The sequence below is a fragment of the Lagopus leucura genome, unplaced genomic scaffold (genome assembly GCF_019238085.1).
Source record: "Lagopus leucura isolate 7727_CA_CO unplaced genomic scaffold, USGS_WTPT01 Super-Scaffold_100004, whole genome shotgun sequence".
NCBI classification, from domain to species: Eukaryota; Metazoa; Chordata; class Aves; order Galliformes; family Phasianidae; genus Lagopus; species Lagopus leucura.
In genome coordinates this window covers 1547851-1575350 of record NW_024962264.1, presented here as the reverse complement: position 1 = coordinate 1575350, position 27500 = coordinate 1547851, and the positions used below count along the sequence as shown (strand labels likewise).

At 36.4% G+C, this 27500-nt stretch overlaps 1 protein-coding gene across 7 annotated transcripts in view; it reads right to left on the bottom strand.

Annotated features, from left to right (window-relative positions):
• The window catches only part of GRIA2 (glutamate ionotropic receptor AMPA type subunit 2), an 83909-nt gene that overhangs the window by 8099 nt on the left and 48310 nt on the right, over positions 1-27500 (bottom strand). For all 7 annotated transcript variants that reach the window (XM_042870866.1, XM_042870867.1, XM_042870868.1 and 4 more), the window contains exons 7-12: positions 17214-17381; positions 16832-16936; positions 16019-16129; positions 14689-14895; positions 13798-14168; positions 10132-10330 (exon numbers count right to left, since the gene is read on the bottom strand). In XM_042870866.1, coding sequence (XP_042726800.1) covers positions 10132-10330; positions 13798-14168; positions 14689-14895; positions 16019-16129; positions 16832-16936; positions 17214-17381 — 1161 coding nt within the window. The remainder of the gene's footprint in view (positions 1-10131; positions 10331-13797; positions 14169-14688; positions 14896-16018; positions 16130-16831; positions 16937-17213; positions 17382-27500) is intronic.

The window sequence follows — 27500 nt, the reverse complement described above, 5'->3', positions numbered from 1 at the left end:
AACCTGAAAAATGTTATAAGGCACCATCTTTGAAAAGCCAGTTAACAGTGTAAACTGTCACTCTGTACTACAAGCTGTCAGTAACAATCCAGCATTACCCTTTGCCTGTAACTTACCTGATACACAGAAAGGCAGATAAATGCCTCTGAGATGGTGAGTAGTATGCCAAGCTGATATCCAAGTCAGGCTATTTAATATCTGACCAACTCCTCTACCATCATCAGAAAGTATAAAGTGTAAACTCTAACTGCATGTATAGCAAAGTGATACATAGCATAGATACATAGCATCTACTCCCTGTGTTGCTCAATTTCCCAAAAGCAAACCTACCAGAGTTTAGCTCTTCAAGGTGCTCACTCTTCTCCATTCATAGGCCACTCAGGGTTGGACTAAGATGTTTCTAACCTCATACGGAGGAGATCAGTCTTCTCTGAGTTCTCACTCTCTAAATCTACCCTCTTAATTGAACCCAGATGCTCCACCCCATTTGCTTCACAAGTCAACATATATTTTGCAGCAAACATCCAGCTCCCTACATAGGACCCACCACTTTTTAGCATGCAAGGGACATCTAGCTTCCAGCAGCGATATCAAAATGATTACAGTCATTTCTAATGAATTATCATAGATTTACTCTGTAAAATGGAAAACAAATTTGGACTAGCTTAGATCCATCTCAAAGGTTTTAGCTCAACTCAAAAGAGAAAATATCAAAGGCACCCAAGTGCCTGTCATCACAATTTTCATTATAAGGCATTCAAATCTTGTGTTGCAGAACAGAAAAGGTTATGCAGACATTTAAAACATAATTTCCTCACTGAAAAAACACTGAAGTACTAAATAAATACACATTCTTCGTTCAAGTTAGGCTGCTATCAGGACCAGCTTCTAAAACAGACTTAACTGCCTTTGCTTCCTTAACTGCACTGCTTCCAGATTTATTTCAATAACCTTTTACAGGTTTTATATATGTATATATAAAAGTTACGGACATCCAGGTAAGTCTCTTCTCCTTCCATCATTCTTAGTAAAACACAGCTCCCCATCTCCCACCATCACTTGACAGAGATCTGATCACAGCAGATAAAAGCGAAGGAAGAAGGCAGTTGCATTACAGACAGAGTGGCGGGTGCTGGATGTCCGAATGGGAAAAGGCCTAAGAAAAAGATTTCTCAAGTGGTCAAGTGTTACAAAGAAACTTCCCACTAGATGGCTCACAGGCTCCTTGCCACATCACTGAAGGTAAAATGACACCTGAGCAACCACAGAAATAAAAACACGTAATGCAGGCATCACCAGAAAATAACGCTCAGATTTTCTTCATGACTGTACAGTCTTCTTCAATCACGAACACTGAAAGAAACACCACGCTAGAGTTCATACCGCTCATTGCCTTGACCCCTACCAAGTCAAGGGATGTGTCATTGTTCTTCCTTCACATTCAGTAAGAACAAAAATCATAAATGTCTCAAATACTCCTTGTTCCTGCTGCAGAGTACTTACTAGCAGTAATTTCCTTCAACTTTTTTTTTTTCATCTAAAATTTGCCTTCTATATGAAAAGCTGTACCTAAAGCATGTAAAAATAAAGCCAGTGTCCAAAGAGACCTTTACCTAATACTTCGTACTTACATACAAGTGAATTCAAAAGGCTAGAATTATCTGATAAATGAGTATGCATGCTTCACCTATTCACCAATCCAAAATCAAAAATACTTTGAGAAAGCAGCAGCAAGAGATTACTTAAACTTGGTCAGTGCTATAGATGCACACATATTACTCCTATAGAAATGATTCTCCTCTCTTTAAACCGCACTTGCAAGAGTACACATTCATTAGCAATGGTGGATTACAACATGAAGAAACAGAATTCTTGCAAATGCAGGGTGCAAACTGGGCTTTCATGCCTCTTCCTAAAATATGTTTTTATCTGGCATCAGTAAAATAGAAGATCAGCAGTGCTTCATTAAAAAACACACGTGTACCAAGTCAATTACTTCATTATTTGACTACACTAATTGATGTGGTTTACTGCTATTGAAGCGTGGCACTCAAGTACATAGATGAAATGTTAAAAGCTGATAGCAGCTTCATTATTACAATCATTAGCAACGTGTAAGCACAAGACACATATTCATAATGCACTTTTTTCTTAACTTACCATTTCTACAAAAATATAAAAGCATCCAAACAGCTACAATTTTTTTTTATTATCGTGTCACCACTGCGCATCATGACTATCAAAATTATTAGAGTACACATCCCATTTAGATGTAAAGTACTGCCTCCATTAAGAAACTCATTAGGAAATTAAATTATGGAAAGCTTTATCAAATTAATTAACTGTGTATTTTGTAGGTCATCAGATAACTTTTCCATTTTGTCATTCAAAGACCTAATATTCTTAAAATGGGATGCTGCAATTAGCGTGTCACTGATAGAAATAGCTCCCCACACCACAGACATTCTAATACATGATGATCTTTGTACTGCAGGTGCAGAACTTTAATTCTCAATTACGGTTTGTGTTAAGATCTTGTTGACATTCTATACTGAAGGACACAAATCAAAAGGGTCATCAACAGCTAGAAACTTCAGCTAGAAACAAGTCTTGCCAATTTACACACTAAACCACTTGATACATTCCCCCTTCCTTTCCTCCCAGTTGCTCTCTCCCACTGCACCAAAAAAGGCCAAAACTATTTTTTTCAGGCTTTTTAATTAACTCAAATTAAGTATTTTAGAATACTTAACCTTGTTTATACTGGTATTGAAAGTGAATAAAAATGAAAATAGATAATTTTACTAATAATGGGTAAAATCAATGGAATGCTTTTAAGATGCAGTTTTACAAGCTTTCCAGTTTCCATAACTTAAACTGAAATACATAAAGTATTTATACATAAAGTATAAAGTATCTTTAACACATTTGGTCTTAATAAGAAGACAATAAATTCTATCTCAAGAATGTATTCCTCAAAAGCCTACTTAAAACAATTTGTGCTATGAATCCACATATGAAAAGACAGCATATGAATGTGCAAGACAAAGACCTCATGTCATCATCATATTCACGTGATTTAGAGAGTTAAGTGTTCAAGCTGGCTTTTCTTATGAAGGTATGTTAGCAATGCAGCTTCAAGCACATTTAATCACTGTTGAAACACTTGCCAAAAGGATTTCTCCTCCAAGTCATTTTACTAGGGTAAATTCAATTTCTAACGAATCTAAATTCACAGGAATCTAAATTCCTCTCCATTCAGCACATTCAAAAAGTCAAGGCGGGCCATTTAAATATCTTTTAATTAAAAGCTCAGATAAATGCTAAACAAACTAATTTCTAGAAAGATGACCCGCAGAAATGTGTTCTTTGAAGTCACAAGAAAAATCTCCTAAGGTTATCTGCCTGCTCCTAAGATTACCTTCATCACAACAAACCTCCTGATGTTGAGGCAGCTGTACTACTGCCACGCTGCAGTATCTACTACTACAGCTTTGTTACACCGATGTACTACAAATGCAAATTTGTAAGTAGGATCTTGATTTGATCGGAGGAAATCTGATAACATAAAGGAAACAGTATGTAGTACAAACTGCAGAAACAGCAAACAGCAGCAGATTTTCCAGCTTCGTGAGTGAAGAGAGTAGGAGAAAGGAAAGCGTATCTGCTGCGTGGTTGGAAGACGGTCAAAGAAAAATCTAGGTATAGAATCATAATCTAAATTCCTATCTTATTATTTTTTACTTTTTCAAATGAGATCAAATTAAAGAAATAATACGTAATATGATGGAGAATGCAGAAGTGATCAAAATGAGATAGATGCAGAACAAAAAACTTATTGTGCCTATATATGGGACGGGTCAGGGAAGAAGAAACTACATCATTAAACACAAAACACTATCAAGAAACTGATTCCTTAGTGAACCACAGATGCTATTACTGTAGTCTAGAATCTATCTAACATACTAAAGGTATTTAAGAAGAATGAAGAGTCATTAAAAACAACTACAGCCCTTTTGGCCTGAAGTACAGCATGGCACACACAGCCTCATCTCATTTCAGAATGAAAATATTTGAAGATAGAAATGAGTTGCATTTGTAAGAAAGGAAATTGGTTGATCAAAACATATCAAGCCAAACAACAGGAATTGTTATATAAGAGGAGTGGAAAATTCTGATCACTAGAATGACGTAAATGAAATGGAACTTTTTAGGTTGGAAGCATTGCTCAGCATCTTAGGACCAATAAGAAGATGTGCAAGAAAATGGAAGTTGTTCAAATGGAGAAAAACAACAGCAAAGGAAGAAGAATCAGTCACTGTGATCAAAATGTATTGTAACAACTAAGGAAGAATTACTCATAAAACACTCAGGTTAGAAAATAAATTTCTAACAATCACATCATGTTAGATTGTGACATTATGGGATGATCAGTAGATCATCCTAGGGGTAGTGCAACTCCTTTCACACCAGTGGAGAATCTCCAAACAATGGTTCAGGAAATTCACTGCACCCAGCACAGAATTATCTACTTGAAAGCATACCTGGGTTAAAACATCTAAAAAGCACTTGATAAAAAGAGAAGATCAAGGAATAACACATTTCTTTCACCAGACACAATTTGCCCTTACCAGTAAGAAATGAAAACTCTGTTAAACATTTTCTTCACAATACATGTAATGCAAATAGTAATTAAAATTAAAACTGGGTACTATAGAAACAGCTTCTGAAGCACCACAGCATTTTGGTCACTATAGGCTAGCAGAGGTGTCTGCAAAAAAAACCATCAGGATTTCAGGTAATGCAGAAATAAATGTTTCCAGAAAATAACAAAGGGAGATGCCTTGAGAAAAAAGAAAAATATTCATTACTGCATTTGTTATTTTAAAGTAAAATTTCAGAATGCCCTAAATCTACTTTTAAGTATTTTGCCCAGATGTAAGAACTTTGAAAATGAATCAGTTGAACTCTCTAGACCAGGAAAAAAAAGTATAACCACGTCTCCACTTGTTTGCTATTGGATGTGAACGGCAGTCTTTCCGTTATCTCAGTATCTCTTCCTTCTGCCAAAACTCCAAAAGTCAAAGCAGTGTTTTCTAACTGCATTTCTTTCAGGGATACACGAAATTCAGTCCTATGGTCTCTGCTGCTTAAGGTGCAGAGCACAGTCCATGATAACAGCCTCTAGTCTCCATCGTCCCTTGAACATCCCTTGAGCTCATCAAAATTTAAATCTGGAGCACATGCTCTGTGCAATTCTTCTGCCTCTCAAACAAACAAACAAAACAAGCTGAAGTATTTCCAGTTAACAATTTCATTTATTTATTTCTTTAAATCACTGTTTCTTCTCCCTGATTTTAGAGATTTCCTAGTATTTTTTAGAAGCTTGAATGACATCTTGAGTGCAAAGACAAACTGAGACTCAAAGATTGCTTGCTGTATGCTTTTTCTCTTTTTGTGTAATGATGTTTTATAATATAATCATCAATTTAAATACTTTTTTAAGTAAAGAAATATTTCAAAGTATTTATAAATTTAGATGCACCGGGCTGTGTTAAAGATCTTCAGAAAAGATCTTTAGCCAGATTTCCTTTTTCAGGAGAAATGACTCAGGGGATCTGTCAGCTCCTCCAATGTTTGCTGCTGGCTTCTCACTATGAAGAACAAACTATTGTACTTCCAGATTTTCCATGCCTAACTTTCCATTGAGGAACTCTCGACTCCTGCTTGCTCTGTTCAGTGAAAGCTAAAGAATGCTTTCCTTGTGGAGCAACTCTCCTTGCTTCAGCTTTGGCAGAAGATCTACTTTTAAAGGTCATCAATGCATAATGAAACAGATTCTCCTGTACATGTCACACACGTATGAAAAGTTTCAAAGTAAAAACCACTGCAGACATAGAGAGTATAAAATAGTCTAGTTATTGCTCTGCATGTCACTTTTAATTTCTGAGATGTCTTCTGACCTTACAGAACAAGTTGCAATCCTTCTTTTAAAGTGAAAAGAAGGCAGAACAATTGATTTCATTTGTTGACCACACTTGTACATATTTTTGATGAGCAGTGCTGGGCAAACAGCAAAAACATGACTGAAATTTACAAGGGATTAGACTTGTGTCTGTCTGTATCACTTTCACACCCATTTTCCATAAATCTCTAAGCAGATGAAAATAATAGAAACGTGCTGCTGAATATTCAGATTGCATACTTACACAGCTGCACTCTGTTTCTTTTTTCCATTATTGTAGCTCAGGACATTCAGCGCAGCAAACTCAGGAATTTAACACATACACACAATTCTTTAAAATTAATTTGAGCAGCAATAGGGGAGCAGTAGCCTGCCTTCTTGGGTTATGATGACTTCTACCCCTCAAATCAAATATCTTGGCTAACAGAATTAATATCAAGTATATTTAGAGTTGCTGCAGAGAGATCACTAGCAATAAGAATACCATGTGACTGTAGATAAGTGTTGACAGTACCTACCAGAGCAATGAAATTCAGCTGTCCCACCATTTAGCTCTCCACCAAGCAGCACCTACTGTCTTACAGCTGTAAAGATGATGTGCTTGTACAAAAGAACTGAAATGATCCTTGCATCTTTCAACCTACGCTTGCAGTCATGTTGCCACTGTTACAGTCTACCTCTAATTTGAGAAAAACAATGCTTTTCTGGAAAAGCACAGCCACACACAATTTCTTCACCCATGACTTCAGGCTGTAAACCCAGAAGAGAAAAATGCAACCATAATGCACTGTATATCTTTATTTAGGCTTTCATTTGCACTAGAAACTCTAAAAGCAATATCTGTAAGAGAGAGAGCCACCACTGAACGACAGAACTGAGAAACATCCCAGCTCAGTAAAAGAACTCTGAAAACCTGTATTGTACTTGCAGTCCCACTAGTAGCAACTTTGAGATATCCTGAGCAAAATTATTCCACGTCAAGAGACGTAACTGATCTGCTATTGAAGCAAATTCATATATCTGTAATATTATTGTTATGCAATAATATTTTCCTGCACATTTTTACTGTATTTCTTTTTAATACTGTTAAAATCATCTGCACCTCTGCAGGATGTACCATGTTTCTGCTCACTCTCCTAAAGAAGCAGTGGGAACACTGGACTACAATTCCTGCTTCATCCTCTGTTATGTTTTAGGGCTAGCCAACACTACTCGAGTAGATGACTCAGTGACTGGTATCCTGAAACAAAACAGTTAACAAGCTAATGTGACATTTCCAGCTTGCCCAGGTTAGCACAACTACTAGTTAACCTCTGCTAGTTCATGTTATTTAAGCATTTACAGAAGCTGGACAAAGATTTTGACCCATTTACATATATATATATTCAGCCATTCAGAATATAATCTTCCATTTAAGTTTAACCATTTAGCTTATTGCTGAGAATTTCTGCCTGGAAAATGACAAAAAACAAATATACCCCAATGGTGACTCACCCCATCTTAAAAACACCAGGGAACACAAATTAAGTCTTTTATTCTTTAGACATACTTTCTTCACAGAGAAGAACAGAAAAATAGCGTTGTCTAGAAGAATAACTCCCACAAAACTGGAGTCAGATGAGATACATACTATCCTCTGTAAGTGAAAGTCATGATGGAAGAACCTGGAAGAACAGTCACTGAATATACTCAGTGCACTTTAAAGGAGAGTGAATATTGTTTGGATTCATCTAGCGCTGATGATTCATTCAGAAAATAAAAATGCTTGCCAATGAAACTCTGAAAGTTAGAACAACAAATACATTCAGAGATACTGTAAGCATCCTGTGGATATTCCAGGGTGAAAAAGAAAAACTGAAGAAAGACAATGAATGCCTTGAAGTAAATTGTTGCCTAAATAATTCATTCAGATCTAGCAGTGACACATTCATTTCTTAGTTGCTGCAACGCTGTGAAAAAATTTACTTTGACCTGAAGAGCTCCAGGTTTGAAACCATGAACTGATTTATGGTTTATATGATATTTCACTTTTATGGTTGGCAGAAAGATACCATTTGACAGAAGGATGCCTGTATTTTAAAAGCAGCTGTGGGAAAATGCATGCAAAGGAATAAGCAAAGGAAGTAAGGTTTTTCAAAAGTGAATCTAGAAGCTAGATTACAGAAGTTATTACCATTTCAATCTCAGTCTGTATGGTATAAGTTTGATCAAATTAGCACTTTTATCATTGGCAGATCTTGGATTCTCATCACAAATTAAAAAAAAATCTCAGATAAAATGTCTGAAGTCAGCAATTATTTCTTCTGTAGTTCGAATGGCTGACGAACTTCACCTCACATACCTCAGCAGGTAGCTGGCTACCGTCATCCAATAACAAATTTTCCTCTCTCATTTCTGGCATCCTTCATTACTCATTGAACCCACCTGCTGCTAGGCATATAGCCCAACTGCCTCAGCTTTTTACACAAGTGAAAAGACGTGCTGCCCAGCTCTGAGACATACGGTCTGATTTTGGGGTGGTCCTGTTTGAAGCCAGGAGTTGGACTCGATGATACTTTTGAGTCCCTTATTCTATTCTATTATTCTATGATTATTACAAAACATGCTTTAGCATTAAGACAAATTCTGCTTACTATTCTTATCACTGCTATACAGTAACTCCTACTTTTTGTGCTGAGAAACGAGGGCTCTAACTAGTGAATATTTAGGTACAGTGTACATTCCACCATTAGAAAGCATACTGGAAGATAATATCACTTCTTGAAGAGGATGCAGACTAATTGTGGGAAAAACAAAGCAATTCATGACAGTAACAAAGACCCTTAATTAGCTTTCTGCTAAATACTTAACTAGTTTCCAGCTGCTCAAAAAGTCTGACTTCTAAAGTCAGGTCATAAGAAAATCACACACCCAATGCAATTCAGTTACAAGATTCCAGGTGAAATTTTAGTCTCCTTAGTGCTAAAGACTGCTTTTCACAGAGTTCCAATCCTAAAACACGAGTTTCAGGTTTCAGAAAGAAATTCTGACAACTATTTATTGAAAAATAACTGGGCAAGCTGATGTGATTTGGAGCATATAGTAGATAGAATCATCGGACTTAGCAGCTGCATCACATGAAGTGCATAAGTTGCTGAAAAGAAATTTCCAGAGACCATACTAACTTCTTACTGATCCAAAGCTATCTTAACAAAACACAAAGAACACACCCTCACAAAGCCCACAGCTGTGTAAAAGAGTACTTGGGAAAATGTATATGGATTCAAACCTTCTAATTCTTGTAAGTGACCGCCACAGAGAGTATCTCAACCTACATCAGTGAATGCGACGCTAGGAGCACAAATACCTCATCATGTAAACATATCACACAAGTCTGAGGATCTCTGAGGAGAAACTGTTCAGAAGAATTTGAATAGCCACAATTGTTATAAGCTTTACACTCTCAAACAGAAATATATTTGTATCCTTCTAAACGCTTCTAATACTTTTAGCATGGAACGATCTTTCTTTTACCAGCTTACAAATCTGATCTTAGTTTTGGTTTAGATCAGCAGGATTGCAATCAGCAGCAGAACTTACTAAGTCTTATGTTCTTTAAAAGCTGTAACGTGGTGAGGTAGAAGACTGACAGAAAGCATTACTGCAATGCAAATACAAATAACATCTGATTTCAAAGGCAGGCACGCATTTTCAACAGTAGCAAACAGGGCTGTAATCCACTTCCCCTCTGCAAGCTTGAAAAATAGGTAATATTTAATAAATCATGGCTGTGCACCTTCTCACATTCCTATTCACTGCATGACTACCTAAAATATAGCACCACTATTAGTCTTATTTAAAACTGTTAGCTACTGTCTTAGGGCCTACAGAAACAATATCGACTCCATTTTATGAACATGTCTTGTTTTTTTTCTTTACAGTGGAATATTTTCTGGTAATTCCTTGCAGTCACTTTTACCTTGCATTACTTATACCATGGCCCCTGGGTTAACATACAGATAATAAAGTGTTCTGATAATTAATAAACTAAAACACATATCTTCAAGTTAAATTGCACACATCACATTTTTATAGCAATCTTTTAATAATGCCTAGGGAGAAAACATTTACACGAGTGAAGACCTAAGTTGCAGCAAAACAAAAAACTAAAAAGTAGAAATTCTTACCCTAAAAAACTCTTTAGTGGAGCCAGAATCTAATGTCCCATATGCAATTTCTGTTTGCTTGGAAAGATCCTCTGCACTTTCAATGGGAGACACCATCCTCTCAACCGTCAGGAAGGCAGCTAAGTTAGCCGTGTAGGATGAGATTATGATGAGGGTAAAGAACCACCACACACCTCCAACAATGCGCCCAGACAGGGATCTAATAACAAGTATGAAATGGATTTGTAAAGTGAAATGAAAGTCCTAAAAAGGAACGCATGTTATCAGTTTTATGCAAATGATGCATTATGCTACTGGGAGGCATTTCAAGTTACTCTGCAGTGCAGTTGTACATGCTAATAGCACAGGGTGACCATCGCACACTCCACTACATCGCCTGGACCCTGCTGGAATCAGAACTCCAGTCTACTTTAGGGAGAATTTAGAGATCCGCTTCTTCAGTGTTCTGAGTGCCCTGAAATGAGACTGCTCATCTCAAATTGCTACATTAACACACAAGCTTATCGTTCCCCCCGATGTGAATTTGTGTGACACAAAAAGAATCAAGCAAAACCAGTAAAACAGACCTTTCAGATAAATCAGTATGCGCTTAAAAATTGAGTCTCTTCAGACTGCTTGTTTTTGTGAGACATTCAAAGGCTGATTTTTACAAAACAACGGCTTATGCTGCTACAGCCTACCTACACTAAGAAACAAATAGCATTATTTGCAATAAAAACTGGCCCAGGGAATATCCGTAAACCAAGAAGTGCACACAACTTTTGAAAGATACAAACATTTAACATGCTGAGGACTAGACGTGACACAGGCAAACTGATAATACAGATAAAACAGCAAAGAAAGTGTATTTTTTAAACAATGGTAAACTGATGTTTCTAACTGTAGCAGGCTGGCTCTTATGGATCTTTGTTTTGCATCTCCTGCTCAAGAAGAAAGAAGAAAAGAGAATTCAAGAAAATATACAGAACAGTATAGTGAACACAACTAGAGGAATTCACCAGCTTTCAGTACTAAAACGTTGATAGGATTATTGATACTGCCTTCATTGTCAAACTTATTTCTTAACAAGCTTTTAAAGTTCGAAATTACCACTTTGTTTCCAAACAAGACATTAAAGGAAGGAAGTAGTACAGAATCTTTGGAGATGTACTTAGTTATTTGGCAGAAATGTGCATAGAGTTGAAAGCCTAGTGTTAGGCACTGCAGTAGGTTAGGTATGTCATGTTGTGTCTCCTCTATTTATTAAGTAAACAAATCACAAATCACTCACCTGGCCTGCAGTATTGTGAATGGGATGTCAAATTAACTCTGACAGAATATATATATATATATAGGCCTATTTATCTTTCTACATATACTTTTTGAAAACGTTCTTTGATTTTAAACACAACAATCACGTAAAGCTGATTTATTAAACTGGGAAGAAAAATAAATTGAAACAATTCTGGACAAATAATGTGGAAAAGATTTCTGATAACTGAGACATGAAAAATCATAGAATCATTAACGCTGGAAAAAGCCTCAAAAATTATCTTTGCCAACGCTCCACCTACCACAAACTCACTGATCCACTCCAAAACATGAAAATCAAGTTAGATATGGTCCAGTATACATTATTTAAAAGGACCACAGAAAAGAAGTTATTTCATGCTCCTTCTAAAATGAAATATATTCATTTAGATGTTTTCTGTCACTTCTGACATAGAGGTAACCTGAAAACATAATGATTCTAGAACTGAAAGATTAAATTCCATGATAAATATCTATCTGCAGGGTAAAAATCTATGACTGTGTACTTACTGTTTATTTTATCCTATCTTATACTGTACTGATAACATCCACTGTAAAGGATAATTCATCAGATTCAAAAGCCAGGATCTGTCAGCAAAGAACTGTTATTGACCTTGTAAAACAAGGATAAGATCAGTCCAGAAATTACGCTCCCACATTACATTTTTGTAAGTTAAATTTTTAGGGTGGCCATTTGTATTCAAAATTTTCCCATCTGTCTGTTCCAGTTAAACAAAGCTTTCATTTTTTAATGTGTATTTTTAAAGAATTCTGAATTTGACAATGATGTGGTAGCCTGAACTCACACATGTGTAAACTCCCCATATGTCAGATCAGTAACGTCTAGACTTAATGTCAGAACAAAAATTATTGAGGTGTATGCAGCCCTTTCATGTTTTTACAATAAACAGATATAGAAACTAAACACCTTTCTCAAAACACGTCTGCAATGAAATAAGGTGTTCCTGAACACTTCAGTGGCACTAAATCAGCCATGTCAATCTCCTTATTAACTTCAGATTCATGCATCTTTATGATGGCCACTTACCATATTATCACATCATCTTTACAACGTTACCAAACTTTGCACAACTGTTAGGCTGTAATAGCCAGGAACATTGAAAAAAAATGTCATTTTACTATGGTCATGATTCAGTAGCAATAATTATATAGCTAACAACTAAACTTGTGAAGTATATAATCAATATAAAAACCTAAAGAACTGAAATTAAGACAGCTTCTCATGACCCGAAGTTGTTCTCTCTTCATTGTCTCATCTCTTGCACACAATTCTTGCCATGCTGCATGACAAATCCATCACATCTTTCATCACAAAGGCTGCTATACTTCTCTGAATAAGTTAAATAAAACTGCTAAATATCTCACACAGAAAGTGCTCTGTTATTTCTGCAGAACTTGAAAATCTGCTGTTGTCTTTGGGGATATAAAAAATGCTCCATTTGAGTGATTTTAATTGCAAAACAATCACTGGACTGCCTAAAATTTGACCTATTCCATCTTAATTGAGGACACTCAGACGAAAGCTAACTTGCTTGCTATAGTTAGGAAGATCTGATTTAATTTCCTAAAACCCAGTTGCCCTACTTCACTTCTTACTACAGTTCCTTCAAGCAGCAAGTAGTATTTATCTACCTACTCATCACTGCTGAATCAAGGCTAGAACCACTTAAGCACAAGGGAAACAGAATATTTAATGAGCTGCAAAGGAATTAGCTTAAGTGCTTCACTGTTGTTCCTAATAGGGTAGGTGAAAATCCATGAGGAATAAAGCATTTATAAACTAGACTTTCAAATTCATTTCAGCAATTTCCTTTGTGACTTTCACAAAACTAGGCCATAAAAAAGCAGCAATGTTTTGCAGCTGTTCAGAGTAAACTAGAGCAACCACGGGATTTCGATTTCAGTTCAAAGCTCTCCTATGGAAAAACAGTTAATAACTGTTGTGACATGTAGTGAGTTTTAGGGGTAAAGTGCTGGCTGTGTAGTTCATGGCTGACATTCTACCCTTCTTTCCCATTACAGTTGTTGTGAACCAAATGCACTGCCAACTGTAAAATGGGAATATGCAGCAAAAACACGGTACCCCTCCAAGAAGGCATGGAATGATTTGAACCTTATGCATTTTCCAGTCTCTCCATGGTACATATAACTTCACTTGGCAAACGTACGGCTGACATTAAGACAGTTCTGAACACCACCTCGTGTCAGAAAACGGCCTTTATTTCAAGGACTTCTGTGATTTTTGAGGAAAAAGAAACACAATAATGCATTTCTTTCAAGTGAAAATATATGTACCATGAACCTCCGCTGGCTGAGACCAAAAATGCACAAAGTTGAAAAAGGCGAGTAACCAACCTTGGCGAAATATCGCATCCTTGCTGCATAAAGGCACCCAGGGAAAACCAGAGACTATTAAATATCCCAAACTCATTAGTTGATTCATTAGTCTGTGTCTCTCTTCCATCTTCAAATTCCTCTGTGTGCCACTCGTACGGACTAAATCTGCTGACCAGGAATAAAACTACACTGACCCCAATGTAGGCAAAAACAATGCACATCCAGATTTCATATGCTAATGGATCAAGAAATGAAAACACTCCTGGCTTGGACTTCTGAGGTTTCTTGATCATTATTGATATCCCCAGGCTCATAAAGGGCTTTGAGAAGTCAATCACCTCTTCTCTCACCAATGTTATAGTTAATGGAGCAATTGCAATATCAGCTTTCTGTAAAGGAAAAAAAAAAAAAAAAAAAAAGAAAATAATAACTAATATAATGATCATAGTTTAGTTTCCATTGTATTTCTCATAAAAGAAAACAGGACAGCAGACATGGCTAACATTCTTTTCCCTGAAAATGTCATATTGAAAATTTCAGAAATTTTTAGTTGAGACTCTTCTTACTGAAACACACGCAACCAACCATATGGTTGACATATTCTAAGCTTCCCAATTTATGGCAATATGCCCTTTTAAAAGTATATGACATTTAAAAGCGTTAGGAAGGCCTTTTGCCTCATAAGGAGGGTGAAATACGTACTCATTTCCCTCCCAACTTCATTTACATTTAAAATCCAATTCTGTGCCTTACTTTTTTTTTTTCATTATTTTTTTTTTATTCTAAGACAACTTACTAATTCTTTATCAGAGGAACCAAATAATTTTCCTCTACTTCATGAAGAGAACTAAGCCAAATCCCACAAATCCCAGCATTTTTGAATTGTTTTATTATAATAGATATTCTTACCCCATAAACAAGCTCTCCAACCATCCCATTCCATATTTTCGTGTCTGCATCCCTGGCCCCATACTTGCCATCCCCAACAATTGTGAGCTTATATTTGAATCCACAGTGCTTAGCAATTTCTGTAGCTAGGTCCACGCAATAGCCCTCGTATCGATCATTTCCTTCAAGCATTTCATGATTTTTCTTCATCATAACATATGGGGACTCCTGCACAGAAAGAACTTGCTTTAGCTACAATGTAAAGGTTGTGCATTTCCTAGATTAGCAGATTTTCCTTTTACAAGCCAAAAAAAAAAAGACAATAATAGCATGTATGATTCAGGTGCCATTATGTCAGCCGTACATGATTAATGTGATGCACTCTGTAAAAGGTTTAAATGCCACATTCTTCACAGTCATATACAAATAACAATACTTACAGGTATAGAGATCCCAGCAGTATGTTAATAATGACCATGAACGTTAACAGGAGTTACGCTTTCAGAGAAGAGAGAATCTAAGTTCCAAAATCTGTTTCTTTCTCTCTTACAGTTTGGATAGAAGAAGGCAAAGGCATTTAGTTGCTTTTGTTGTTGTCTTAATAAAATGAAATTATTTCCTATTTCACAGCTATGTTCCTTCCTTGAAACACACTTCTGGCTCTTCAGGCTAGAATTAATATTGAGTTTTTACACAGAAAAAAATATATATATACAGATGTGCAGTAGTTCTATCATCAGCAAAACTATGGGTGGTTTATACGTTACATTAAAAGCAATACACCTCCTCTCTGCTCAACTGTTATCCAAATATTCTTGCATCCACTGGCATTACATTAGCCTGTGACTTAACCAAATTGATAAAGAAACTTTGCAATACAAAAATGTTGCTGTGTAACAATATATAACATTACTTTCTAAACAATTACAATATAACTTTATTTTTTATCTCAAACTTTATCGGCCCATACTAGCTAAGATTCTGAAGTGCAAAAATGAGTCTCCTTCCTGTCTGGTAACATTCATTTCCTAATAAGCAATCGATTAATAATTACTATTGTGGCTATATCATTTAAAACTCTCTTTTTCAGAAGCAGGTATTTAATTCCTGATTTCTGGACTAGAAGAAATAACTTTCTAGGATGTTCTCTTCCCAGTCAATGACAATCTGTCTTCTACAGAAGAAAACAGCATACCAAATTGCATTTCCTTTGTTTCCGGATTTTATTAATGTATCATAACGAGTGACATACCACAACCTCAAAAAATAAACAGGAAATGAACTAATATTAACAGGAGAAACAAATCACTGTAGAATACACTATCTTCTGACAAAATATGAGGTTAATTACCAAAATAGTGGTGACAATAATAGTCTTATTCTCTAGTCCCGAAGATTCATTTCCGAGAGGGCCATCAAGGGGATTCACAACCATTTTGTCCACTTCACTCCAATATCCAATCTAAAGAGAGTTTTTAGGATGCACAGACACTAGTAAATATGAACTTCCACAGAAAAGTTTATTATTACCATGCCCAAGATTTATGCCCACAGAGAACTATTTTAGTTACGGATTTACCAGCATAAATACTTCTATTTACAGTTACTGTAGCAAATATTAACAAGAATGAGCTAATGATATTAGCTCACATTATTCTGGTTGAAGTATATCATTTTCATTCGCATATCAAGAACCTTTAGAAGCAATGTCATCTGCTGTGAGATTGATTTGTTATCAAATACTCCAGATTAGGAAGACATGATAAAACGGCTTCTCCCAAAGGATTTCGAATTACAGCAGAAAGATAATCACATTTAAACAAACATTACTGAAAAGCAGTATTCAGTATTTGTCATTCAGATGTTTATCTCCCCAATTACTGGCTCACATTCAGTATTTCAGATCAGAAAGTAAGAAGTTTAACCCACAAAGCCAAAAGGAAAATACTGTCATATAGTACTTACCAGAAATAAAAACTCTATTTGTTAGAAAGAAGTAATAGGTGCTTTTACTCTGCTCTGCAAGACCAACATAGAATATATCTCTGAATACACATTATCACAAGTCATGCTTTAACTCATTTGCAGTGTTTCATTACCTACCTTAACCCTCTATTTAGTGTGATAAAAACCTTTAAAGACACTGTAAGACAACTCAAATTACCTTCCGAGGGCCAGTACTTTTGAGTTCCATGACGTTTATCGTAAAATTGATTCTCTTTCCATTCTGATCAAACTTTATATTCCCTGTTAGACCTTCCACCTGAACCTATACAGACGAAGACGAAAGTGAATTCAATTATGTTCCTTTTTAGAAAAATGAATTTTGTTTCCACAAATAATTATTGATTTATCACAAACATTCAGTTTAGACACTTTCTGTACCCAACGTAACTTAGCAAAGGAACAAATTCCTGATGCGGAGTTAATTTCCTCATTATTCTCAGCAAGATCCAGGCAGGTTAGAAGACTAGAAAGTTCTTTTCAAGCATTTATAGAAGACTTCACACATGCACTCATCTCAGCATTCATTCTAGGGAAGCTACCTGTTTCAATGCCCTTTCTATTTCTACACCATGACCCCAGGGTACAGCTGGATTTGCAAGACAATCTCCAGCATTTCCTCTTCTGGAGATCTCAATCCTCTGTTTACGCAAATTACGGAAAGCTTCTGTCATCACTTGCACAGCATCATAGGTCAGAGCAGATGTATACTGAAAAGGAGTGAAAATATTTCATTAAAAAACAGCTTCAACCTCAGTATAACTTCTAGCATTCTCCAACCATTTGACACAGGAATACATTAAAAACAAAGATGACAGTACGCCATCCTTTTGTTTTGAGGTCACTGCCATCTGAGGGGCACCTGCACTGATTAACGTACAGTGCTCTCCATAAAGATAAAAAAGATAATGCTGATAAGCCTGAACTGAAAATTTACAGCTGTTTTCATGGTGTGAATTCCATTCATTTCTCATCACAAATGTGTAACACTTCGGTGTCCAGATATGGCTGAAGTTCACAGAGATGAAAATGGGAAAAAATAACATCCACTATTTAACCTGAGTATACCTTTAGAAATAAGAATTTTTTTTTTACTCTTGTTACACTCTTCATTGGAGGTGCATTTATATACAGAACTCAAGATATATGTCATCCTACATACAGACTCACAAAACCAAAGTATATTGGTATATACATGTGTTTAAATTATTGTTACAGACAAAGGATCAGGAGAGAAGCTGTTTGCTGGTAGGCAATATCTAGGCAACCCTTTGAAAATAATACATTATGGGCTGTGGTGTCTGGAGGAAGACATGGCAATTCTCAAAGAATGATAGGCAAGGAAGAGTCCCATGTTCCTAATCTGACAGATATAAGGAGCTTTATACCTTACAACTTTTGAGGTATCACAGAAGAATCTAGCCATCATACGCATCAGCAGCTGGGGCTAAACAGTCAAAAGTAGTTATCTGCAGGTACTGGAAAACTCTGCACTGTAACTAACTGAACAAAAATCACATGTGCATACACATAGAGGACTTAGGTAGACGAATTTTATGAGTCCAGAACATTACAGAACATTACAATTATTCCAAGTTTAACACCCATTTTTGGAAATACGGGACAGAATACAAGAGCTTACAGCCTTATGAATGAATGCAATGATCCCTATGAAGGCTATTAGATGCTGAAAATACATAAACTCCAAAGCAGTGAGAAATGATGTATTGCCTCTTTGCTTCAATGGCTCAGACTTTAATGAGAATTTTAATTAGCTAGCTCAAGCCATGCAGAAGGCTGTTGTAATTCTAACCAAAGCAGTGCTCTGAATTGAGGTCATTTTTGTATGCAACCACCAGACCTTGGAGAGGAAGAAAAGAAAGGTGGAACTCTTTTTCGGATGCATAAACTTACTGGATGATTAATGTGAATATTCTCAAGAAGGTTCTCACAGCGGTTGGTATGAAAATACTTAAAAGGATCAGAACAACAGGAAAATAAAGTAAAAGACCAGCTGGAATTGACATTATTTTCTACCACTGGAGTTGCAGTGATGAAATGAGAACACGCATTTATAGATGAGAAGGTAACAGAGAGAAGAAAAGATACTGAAACACTTTCAAGGGGACCAGATAGCAAGGCTGTTTCAAAAGTAGCTTTTTCATTATAGAAATAGAAATACATATAGAAATACACTGTTGCATTCTGAGAAAAGCTTAGCATACAGCACTGTCATAAACCACTCATACATTGAGTGGCAGAGGAAATACAGCCTTGAAATTCATAAGCTGCAATGGCATCTCAGTTATGTTTCTTTTGATAACTGGGATTTTTTAATCCTTTACCTCAGCAATATAATCCTAGTGTTATATAATTAGAGGCCTGAACATCCACAACTCAGTCACATATTCACTTTGTGCAGGGCTTTGCCTATTGATTCACATCTATTTCTGCGTACAACCACATATGAAATTCACATGTGCTTTAGGTTAAATCACGTTTAATCTAGGAATCTCAATATATTTTACAAACACTTCACACCCTCATGCTGTAGGGGATGTCACAAAAGCAAACATCCCATTCATGATTTCTTGCACCAGTTCCTAATAACCTTCATGGAGATTATTACATTTATTCATTAAGGTGTAGATAGTTTTTAACACTGCCAAACTGAAACCTCATGACCAAATAAGAGACCTGGTGACCATAAACAGGAGGTAACGTACAGATAACATTTGCTCAAGCAAATAGATGAGTGTGCTCGTGTGCCTGTAAGTGTAAAGACAATTGTCATGAGTCAACAGATGCATTAGCACTGTCTTGATTCACTTCATTATATAAGAGATTCATTCAGGTTCAAATCTGCATCATTAAAATCAAAGGGAGCAAGACCTGGAATATTATTCTCTAGAAGTGGAACGGGCTCTTACAGACTACTACTTTCACAGTGCTATAAAACTAACTTCATTTCAGTTACTTCCAATTTTAGATGATAAACTGGGTAAAATTTAATAGAAAATACTATTGATACTATTACACAGTTCCTGCAGAATTGCCTGTAATTATTAAAGCCTTGCAAAGAATAAGCAAGAAGGTGCCCTACATTATCATAATTCTGGAGCTACGATATTAAGGTGATAATATAAACTTGAATGCTCTGAAGTGCTCAAGGATTTGCTGTCACTTTCTATGAAACATGGACTGCATTGTGACTCTTGCCTACGGATTCCATTAATTCCTTCTGCAGTGACTTCTGCGACTATTAGAGGAGCCCAGGGTAAACAGCTCAGATACAGATGTCTATGCTGTAGACACAGTAAAACAAATGAAAACCACCCATGGGGACTACAAACTAGCAGTTCAGTCCAAAAATAACAGTGAGAAAGAAACGAGTAGAGACTGAGCCAGAGACCACTGCACAACACACCAGGGAGACCTCAGCTAGAATGGCTTATACAGCTGAAACAGTGTTCAGGAAGGCTGAATTCAGATCAAACAGGTATAGAAGAGGGCTCTTCACCCTACATCACCAATAGAGCTAAAGAAAAATACGATCAGAAAGCAAATGTGAGTATTTTCCTCAGCTGGAGGTAAGATTCAAAGAGGTAATAAAGGAAGCACTCCTTGTTGCAAGTGTAAGTGGAGAAAAGCAGATGATCAGTATTTTTCTTTATATTAAAACAATTTTAGCATACTCAAATATAAGCATAATATAAATCAAAGCAACATATACAATAAAGACTCAAAAGTGTGTCTCTGTATTTTGTGGGTATACAGAAGACTGCCTTACTGCTCTGCACCAGCCATTTTTTTTCCAATGATTCGCTAAACAATTTATCACCTTGTTTGCAATATTTCAGTAAAGTACAGAGGCTAATTTGAACACATTAAGTTGTCACAGACGTTTTCTTCCTTTAATAAGCACATGGATCTTGCAGGAAAAAAAAAAAAAAAAAAGAAAAAAAAATTAACACCAATTACTTGCTTATGAGTCCATGGTGCTTGACAGAAATAATAAAAACAATTATTTGAATTTGAATCTGCAGAACTTATTTCTGAAAAACATTACTTCTAATTCATCCCGCTGTTTGTGGAAACTAACCACCCTGACAAAGTAATTGTAAAATCTCATCTGTTCATGTAATTTTACCTCCAACCTTAAGACGAAAGCGGCTGCAAAAGACCAATGCAACTGCTATTGATAATTCCCTTTAAACAACAAAGAACTTTGCTGTTCTTTGAGTCTTTTTACTCATAGACATATGATTCCATAAAACTCTTTTTTTTTTTTTTCCTTCAAATACAATCATAGAATCACAGACTGGTTTTGGTAGGAAAGGACCTTAAAGGCCACTCAGTCCCACCCCCGTGCCATGGGCAAGCATCCAGCTTTGCCTTGAACATCTCCAGGGATGGGGATGTTCTCCGGGCAAACTACTTCGGTGCCTCACCACCCCCTGAGAAAAAAAGTTCTAATATCTAATCTGAATCCCCTTCTCTTTTAGCTCAAAACCATTCCAGTGTCCTATTTACTATCTGCCCACGTGAAAAATCAGATTTGAAATGGCTTGAAAGACCTATTATGAATGCTGAAGTGCAAGTACAATAAATTGGAAAATTCAAACTGGCTGCTGCAAACTAAACTAATATGCATATGTAAGAGGCTTCAAATAAGATCAAGAACGAAGCTACGCTGTCTTCCTAAAAATGAATCTGAGTGTTCAGAAGCATCTTTAACTAAAGTGCTATTTAGGTCTGTGGGTATTTAAAGGTATTTTGTAAGAGGAAGTCTGGATGCAACAGAACACAATCACCTTCTTAGTCTACAGAAGAATCCTTTTAAAAGCTAAGAACAAATACTAGTGTATTACCTTTTTGTCCACTTTCCATTTACAGCAATGACCTTTTTTTGCCACTCTCAACATAAGAGCAGCTTACCAACCCGTGTTGTCCTTTTTCTTCACTGCTTTGCCCTAAGAACACCCTGGAACCTCTTTCAGTTCATATGTTCCGGCACAAGGCACTTCCACTTCAAAAATTAATAATTAAGGTAGTGATAAATCATTAAGTATGTGACTAAAAGAAGATAGACATTTTTAAATGTAAACTGCTACTTATTAAAATATTTACTGAAATATAGTTTTCAACCATTTTTCTTTTATTGATTAAAACAGCCATTCAAGCATTATCATCTACGACAAATACCCCTGGTGAACTGAGCTTTCATCCAAGAAAGTTCCTGAGATGATTACAAAAATGTATCCCACATTACTTTCCAGAAGAAGAAACTCACGGTTGGTGTAATTAATTAAAATTATTTTAATAATTATCATTAGAGATTAGATATTTGGTATCAGCCACTTTATGATACCATGTGAATAGTAAGAATCCAACACTTCCAGCAGGCTCTTCAGCTATGCTATTTTTACTCATAGCCAGTCGAAAGTCCTACACAGATCCAAGGGAATACGTGCTAGTGATTATCTCAGAAATTTAACAATACTGCTGTAGCAATGAACCCAAATTGAAATTTCAAATTCCTTGGATTAATTGGATTTAAATTTTAGACTAGCCTACTACATAAAGCCATGCTAAATCTTTGAGCTTGTTTTTAATGCACTTTGAATCATTATAAATGGAGGGCTATACAAGGCATGGGGACATGGTGCTACGATTTACCCTGCACAAGTTCACTTACCATAAATAAATAAATCAACACACTGCACTGTTCTAAAACTGCCCAGAACATCTAATTTGAATACTAATAAGTCTTTACCAAAAAAAAGTGCAAAACCTGCCTACCTACGTGATCAAGTCTCACCTACCCCAGCCAGCAAATACCCCAAGTATTTGCCTACTTTCTCTAGGGAAAAGACTGTCTCTTGTAAGCCTTTTCCTCTGAATTACTTTGAAGCAAATTAAATATGCCAATCTTACCTTACTTAGGTCATTGATTTAACCAAGAAGTAGCAAATTCCACTGAATAATAAACAGTTCATGTTTGCTACTCTGCCACCCTAGATTCTAGCTGATAATACACACAGCTGCCCAAGTACGTAACTGAGATGCTGGCTGAAAAAAGTGAGCTACAGTCCTCAGAAGACTTGCAAGGACTTCTCCTTTGGCATAGTTCAGCCACTCACGCCTGTAGGACTGAAGGATCTGTGTCAGAAGTTCTTTCTCAGGGTCTGAGACAAACCTGCAGGTGATACCTCACACAACCCACAGCTGTCATCCTTCGAGCTCTCTTTAAAAAAATAGAATGAGCAATTACTTATACAAAGGAGTCTTAAGTTATCAAAAAGAAGCATATATTTTCACAATGAAACTTCCTGCCCCCTTGTTCTTCACATATATTTTTATAAGTAGACGAGATTGAATATCAGTATTCAGAACTGCAGTAAAATCAGGTAGTTAGAGCTGCTAGATGTGTATTTTTATGTCCAGCAATCAGGAAACCAGAACACAAAGACAGAAAAATACAGGTAGAAAAACCTCACAAATGCAAGACTACAGTTTTACAGAGCCAAAAAACAAGCAGTTCAGCTCCTGGTTAAGTTACGCAATATTATTGGAATGGATTCATTTTAATCATTATAAGTTTTTAAAATCCACATTGAATTGCTTGAATTTTGGCATTGTCAATCACATTTTTCTATTAAAAATGTATGTGATGCAACAGAACACCTTACAACTTTTACTAAGTGCCAGGTGTTACAAAATCATTCAACATGCTGCAATCATAATGAGCATTCTCTAAATTGAAGGCACTGTTTAATTCACAAACTGTACACTTGTGCTGAGTAGTATCTAGATTGCTTCCTGAGTTTGCAGTCTGAAAAAAGTTTTTGCTGTCCTCTAAATGCTACTTATTTCTGCAAGCTTTCATATTTGTCTGCATGTTCTGTGCATTCCTTTCTTGAGGTATACCACCACCTGAGGAGTTGAACCAAAAGCTATGCATTACTCCCTGCTCATTCTTCCTGACTTATCAGTTTCAGATCAGCAGTTTCCTACTTTTGCAATTTTGCCATGAACAGCACACTGTTCTGTACCATAAACAGGCATTTTAGATTCTATAATCACATTAGCTCTGATAAAAAAAAGATCTCATGTTAGTTCTAGAATACTAGATTGCTGTTTAAAGAAAAGAAATTGAAAACGTGGAACTACTAAAGTCAAAAAATCAAAAGAAAGAATAACATGATTTTGCTCTTAGCTACACATTGATTGTACGTGGGAAAGGGATTACACATCTTAAAGAGCAATCTAACACATTCTGAACATCTGAAACATAATGTACCAGCATGATGCAGTTTAAGGCAGTGAAAATAACTTCAGTGGCCATTGGATTGTTGCCATCTTCCAATACAGTGGTGTTCTCTATAAGCCTGAGCTACTTTAGTTTTTCAACCGGGCAGCCACAAATTCTTCTCTGCGTGCAGGCTCCATTGTGTTTATGCCAGTAGAGAATAAATACTTCTTGCATTTACCAAGCTTCCAGTTGGCTTATGAAAGCTCACGACCAGGTAGAATGACTTTGTACTCTGCATGTCTCACTAATGTTCAAAAGATATGAACTCCATCTGAAATTATACCAAAGGCTGCCCCCACTATAAGCGTTAATAGGAAGTTGAAGCATTTGGATGAGTATGGATACATCATCTTAGGCATACCCTGACATTAAAGCTCTGAAAATCCTGTATGTATTTAAACTCACACACACACAAAAAAGCATCAAAATAGGATTTCAATTTCTGTCTTGCTGCTCTGTGGACTGTTTCAAAATTTGCACATTAGTGGCTCTTTAAAGAGCTGCATGCAGAGACTTGACAACACCTTCAGTTAAAACAGATTTATTCTAAATTTAATTTGAGGTACCCTGAGCATATCAGCTTTCCTTTAGAAAGATGAGAAGTCCTTTTGAAAAAAGCCAGTAAAACAGTAGTTCCGAGTATCTTTCTGAATCTTTTTATTTTGTGCATTTATCAATACAGGCACAGCAGAGTAACAAGTCTTTTGTCACCTGTGCATTAAAAGTGGAATAATATTTCAATTAATATTTCATAAACTATAAAGGAATATTTTTTGAAGTAATTTGATCCAGGTCCTCTTTTCAGCATCTGTGGTATTAGAGTTCTACAAACTACTCTTCTGGAAAAGTGACTGTACTGGGGCTGTGTTCCACTGGGTGATGCTTCATAATGCAAAATGAACATAGGAAACCAAAAGAAAATTGCAATGCTATTGCCTGCAACGAAACATTTGCAATATTAAGGTTAACATTAACCTCTGACGCTGGGAATTTGGAACTGGAAAATCTTTAAGGTTCCTTCCACTCCAAACCATTCTATGATTCTATAGTTACCAGCCAGAGGCATTCAAGCTTCTTTGAGTTATATATCAGTAACACAAAAATCCTATGAACCAAGCTGTTTCACACAGATTTTGCTGTCATGGCTTTAGAACTCTAGAATCCATTGGAACTGGTAGCATAAGCTCATTTATGAACAGTGGCAGTTTGGATTACTGCCTCAAAATCAGAAGAGAGAAAGGTTATTCATTGAGATCATGGAATGGACCAAAAGGATGTTAATTTACCTCAACTACTTGGACATTTATATAGTACACCAAGAAGCACAGGATAACTCACATGACTAGAATACTAATAAAAAGGAATGGCTTGTTCGAGGAGTGGCAAGGAACACAGTTCCACAGGAATAGATGTAAAATCCTGCATTTTATAGGAATGATCAAATGCACAGACTGTCCCTTAGGATGAGAACTGTCTAAACTGGCAGCAGTACAGAAAAGCAATGCAGCACAAGCTCTGGATGTCAGTGTGCATCTCATGACAAATGTAGTTGAACTGTGCCATGATGGTGGTAAGAAGAGTATCACAAAAAGAAGCACTGAAAAGAATGGCTCTGAGCCACACAAAGCCATGTACAGTGCAGCACTAGGCTGAGGAGCAGAACCCAGTCTGGAATTTCAAAAAAGATGAGTCCCAACTAGAAAGATTCTAGAGCAAGATGAGCAAAAGGATCTGAGGGCAGAAAATTCAAGGGAAGAGGGATTATTTAGTTCAGCAGGAAGGACAAATACAGCAGCCATCTTCAAATATAGAAGGAGAGTGTGCTCATACATAAGTAGCAGACAGCAGTAAGGGATCTGGGGACAAAGCCTAGCTTAGGTTAGACAAAAAAAGCAAAAAGCTGGTCTGTGTTTGCTCTTAAATTGAACATCTGGGAAAGCTGTGAAATCACTATCCATCAGGAATTACACAGGTGTATTTGATTCAGCCTTCAGGCAAGGAGGATGGACTGGATGACTGCTCAAAGGCCTTTCTTGCCCTGTTTCTGCTGTGGCCATCATTCTCCTCTGCCTCTAGGTCCCTTAGGATGGCAATGAAATATGACATCTCTGTGCCTTACACATAATAGAAGGGAACCTGACAAGTAACATCTGTACAAGGGCAAAAGACAGAAACCTATGCTGAGAAACACAGCAATTGATACAACCAATCTCTCCAAGCACTGCAGCAAACATCTACTCCCTCCTCCTCCCCAATACTCCTCTCACTTATAAATGATCAGATAATTTAATGTAACTTCTATCCAAATAGCAGTGCAATCCTATATATTCCTTGTGGAGATACTATGCAAACAAAGATAAAAATCAGATCGGGCATTTTAATTTAATTCAAAATGTGCTCTGAAACATGGAGTTTATGAAAATAATCTTTTCATTTATTTTTCCTATCCATAAAAAAGCAAACTCCAAAACTAGATGATATTCCAAATACTCTCTTTTATGGCCTTCAATTTCTAATATAATCAAAAGGAACGAAAAAGGAAGATGTAAAGATAGTAACTGTGATAAAATGACAAATTTATGTTGTAACAAATCACTGCAACTATTTTTTTTGACTTATGCCTTTCACTGTGATTACTTCCAGACTAAGATTCTGTAACATTAGCAAAGGCAGGTAGATTTCATCCCTTGAAAACCAGAGACACACAAAAAGAATTTTACTAATCATCCACAGTCAGTTCATCCCTTGTCTTTTGCCTGAATGACAGAAACACATATTACACAAATATAAAAAGAATGCATCTAGAATCACAGAATTGCTCAGGTTGGAAAAGACCTTAAAGATCATCAAGTCCAACCACAACCTGACCATCCTACCCTACCTCTCACAGCCCTCTGCTAAATCATGACCCTGAGCACCACATCCAAACGGTTCTTAAACACATCCAGGGATGGGGACTCAACCACCCCCCTGGGGAGCCCATTCCAGTGTTTAACAACCTTTTCTGTAAAGAAGGTTTTCCTGATATCCCACCTAAACTTACCCTGGTGCGACTTGAGGCCATTTCTTGAGGCCATTTTCATCTAAAGGCATGACACGGGCCCTAGCTTCTTCTGTCAAACAGTACATGAAAAATTTACTTGTTCTCTCAAAGAACAAAAGATTAAATACAAAAATAACCACAGAAAAATCATAGCTTCAAAATATGTTTTCAAAATACGGTATTAAAAAAAAAGAAAAAGAACCCATAAGCTATCTATCTATCTACATATATATAATAAACATTAAGGTTGGGCACTTTAAGGGATTTCTGTTTCAGGAATTTGCAGCATGTTCCATTTCTTGCAGAAGGTTTTTATTCACCTCATTACCAGTCAAGAAAATACTTCATACTCAACCTATAAAAACTTACGCTTAGAATACTTGCCATTTCTTTCTTTTGTGGTGATACACTTGAGAATCACTTAAATATCACAGAATCACAGAATCACCCGGGTTGGAAGGGACCCCAAGG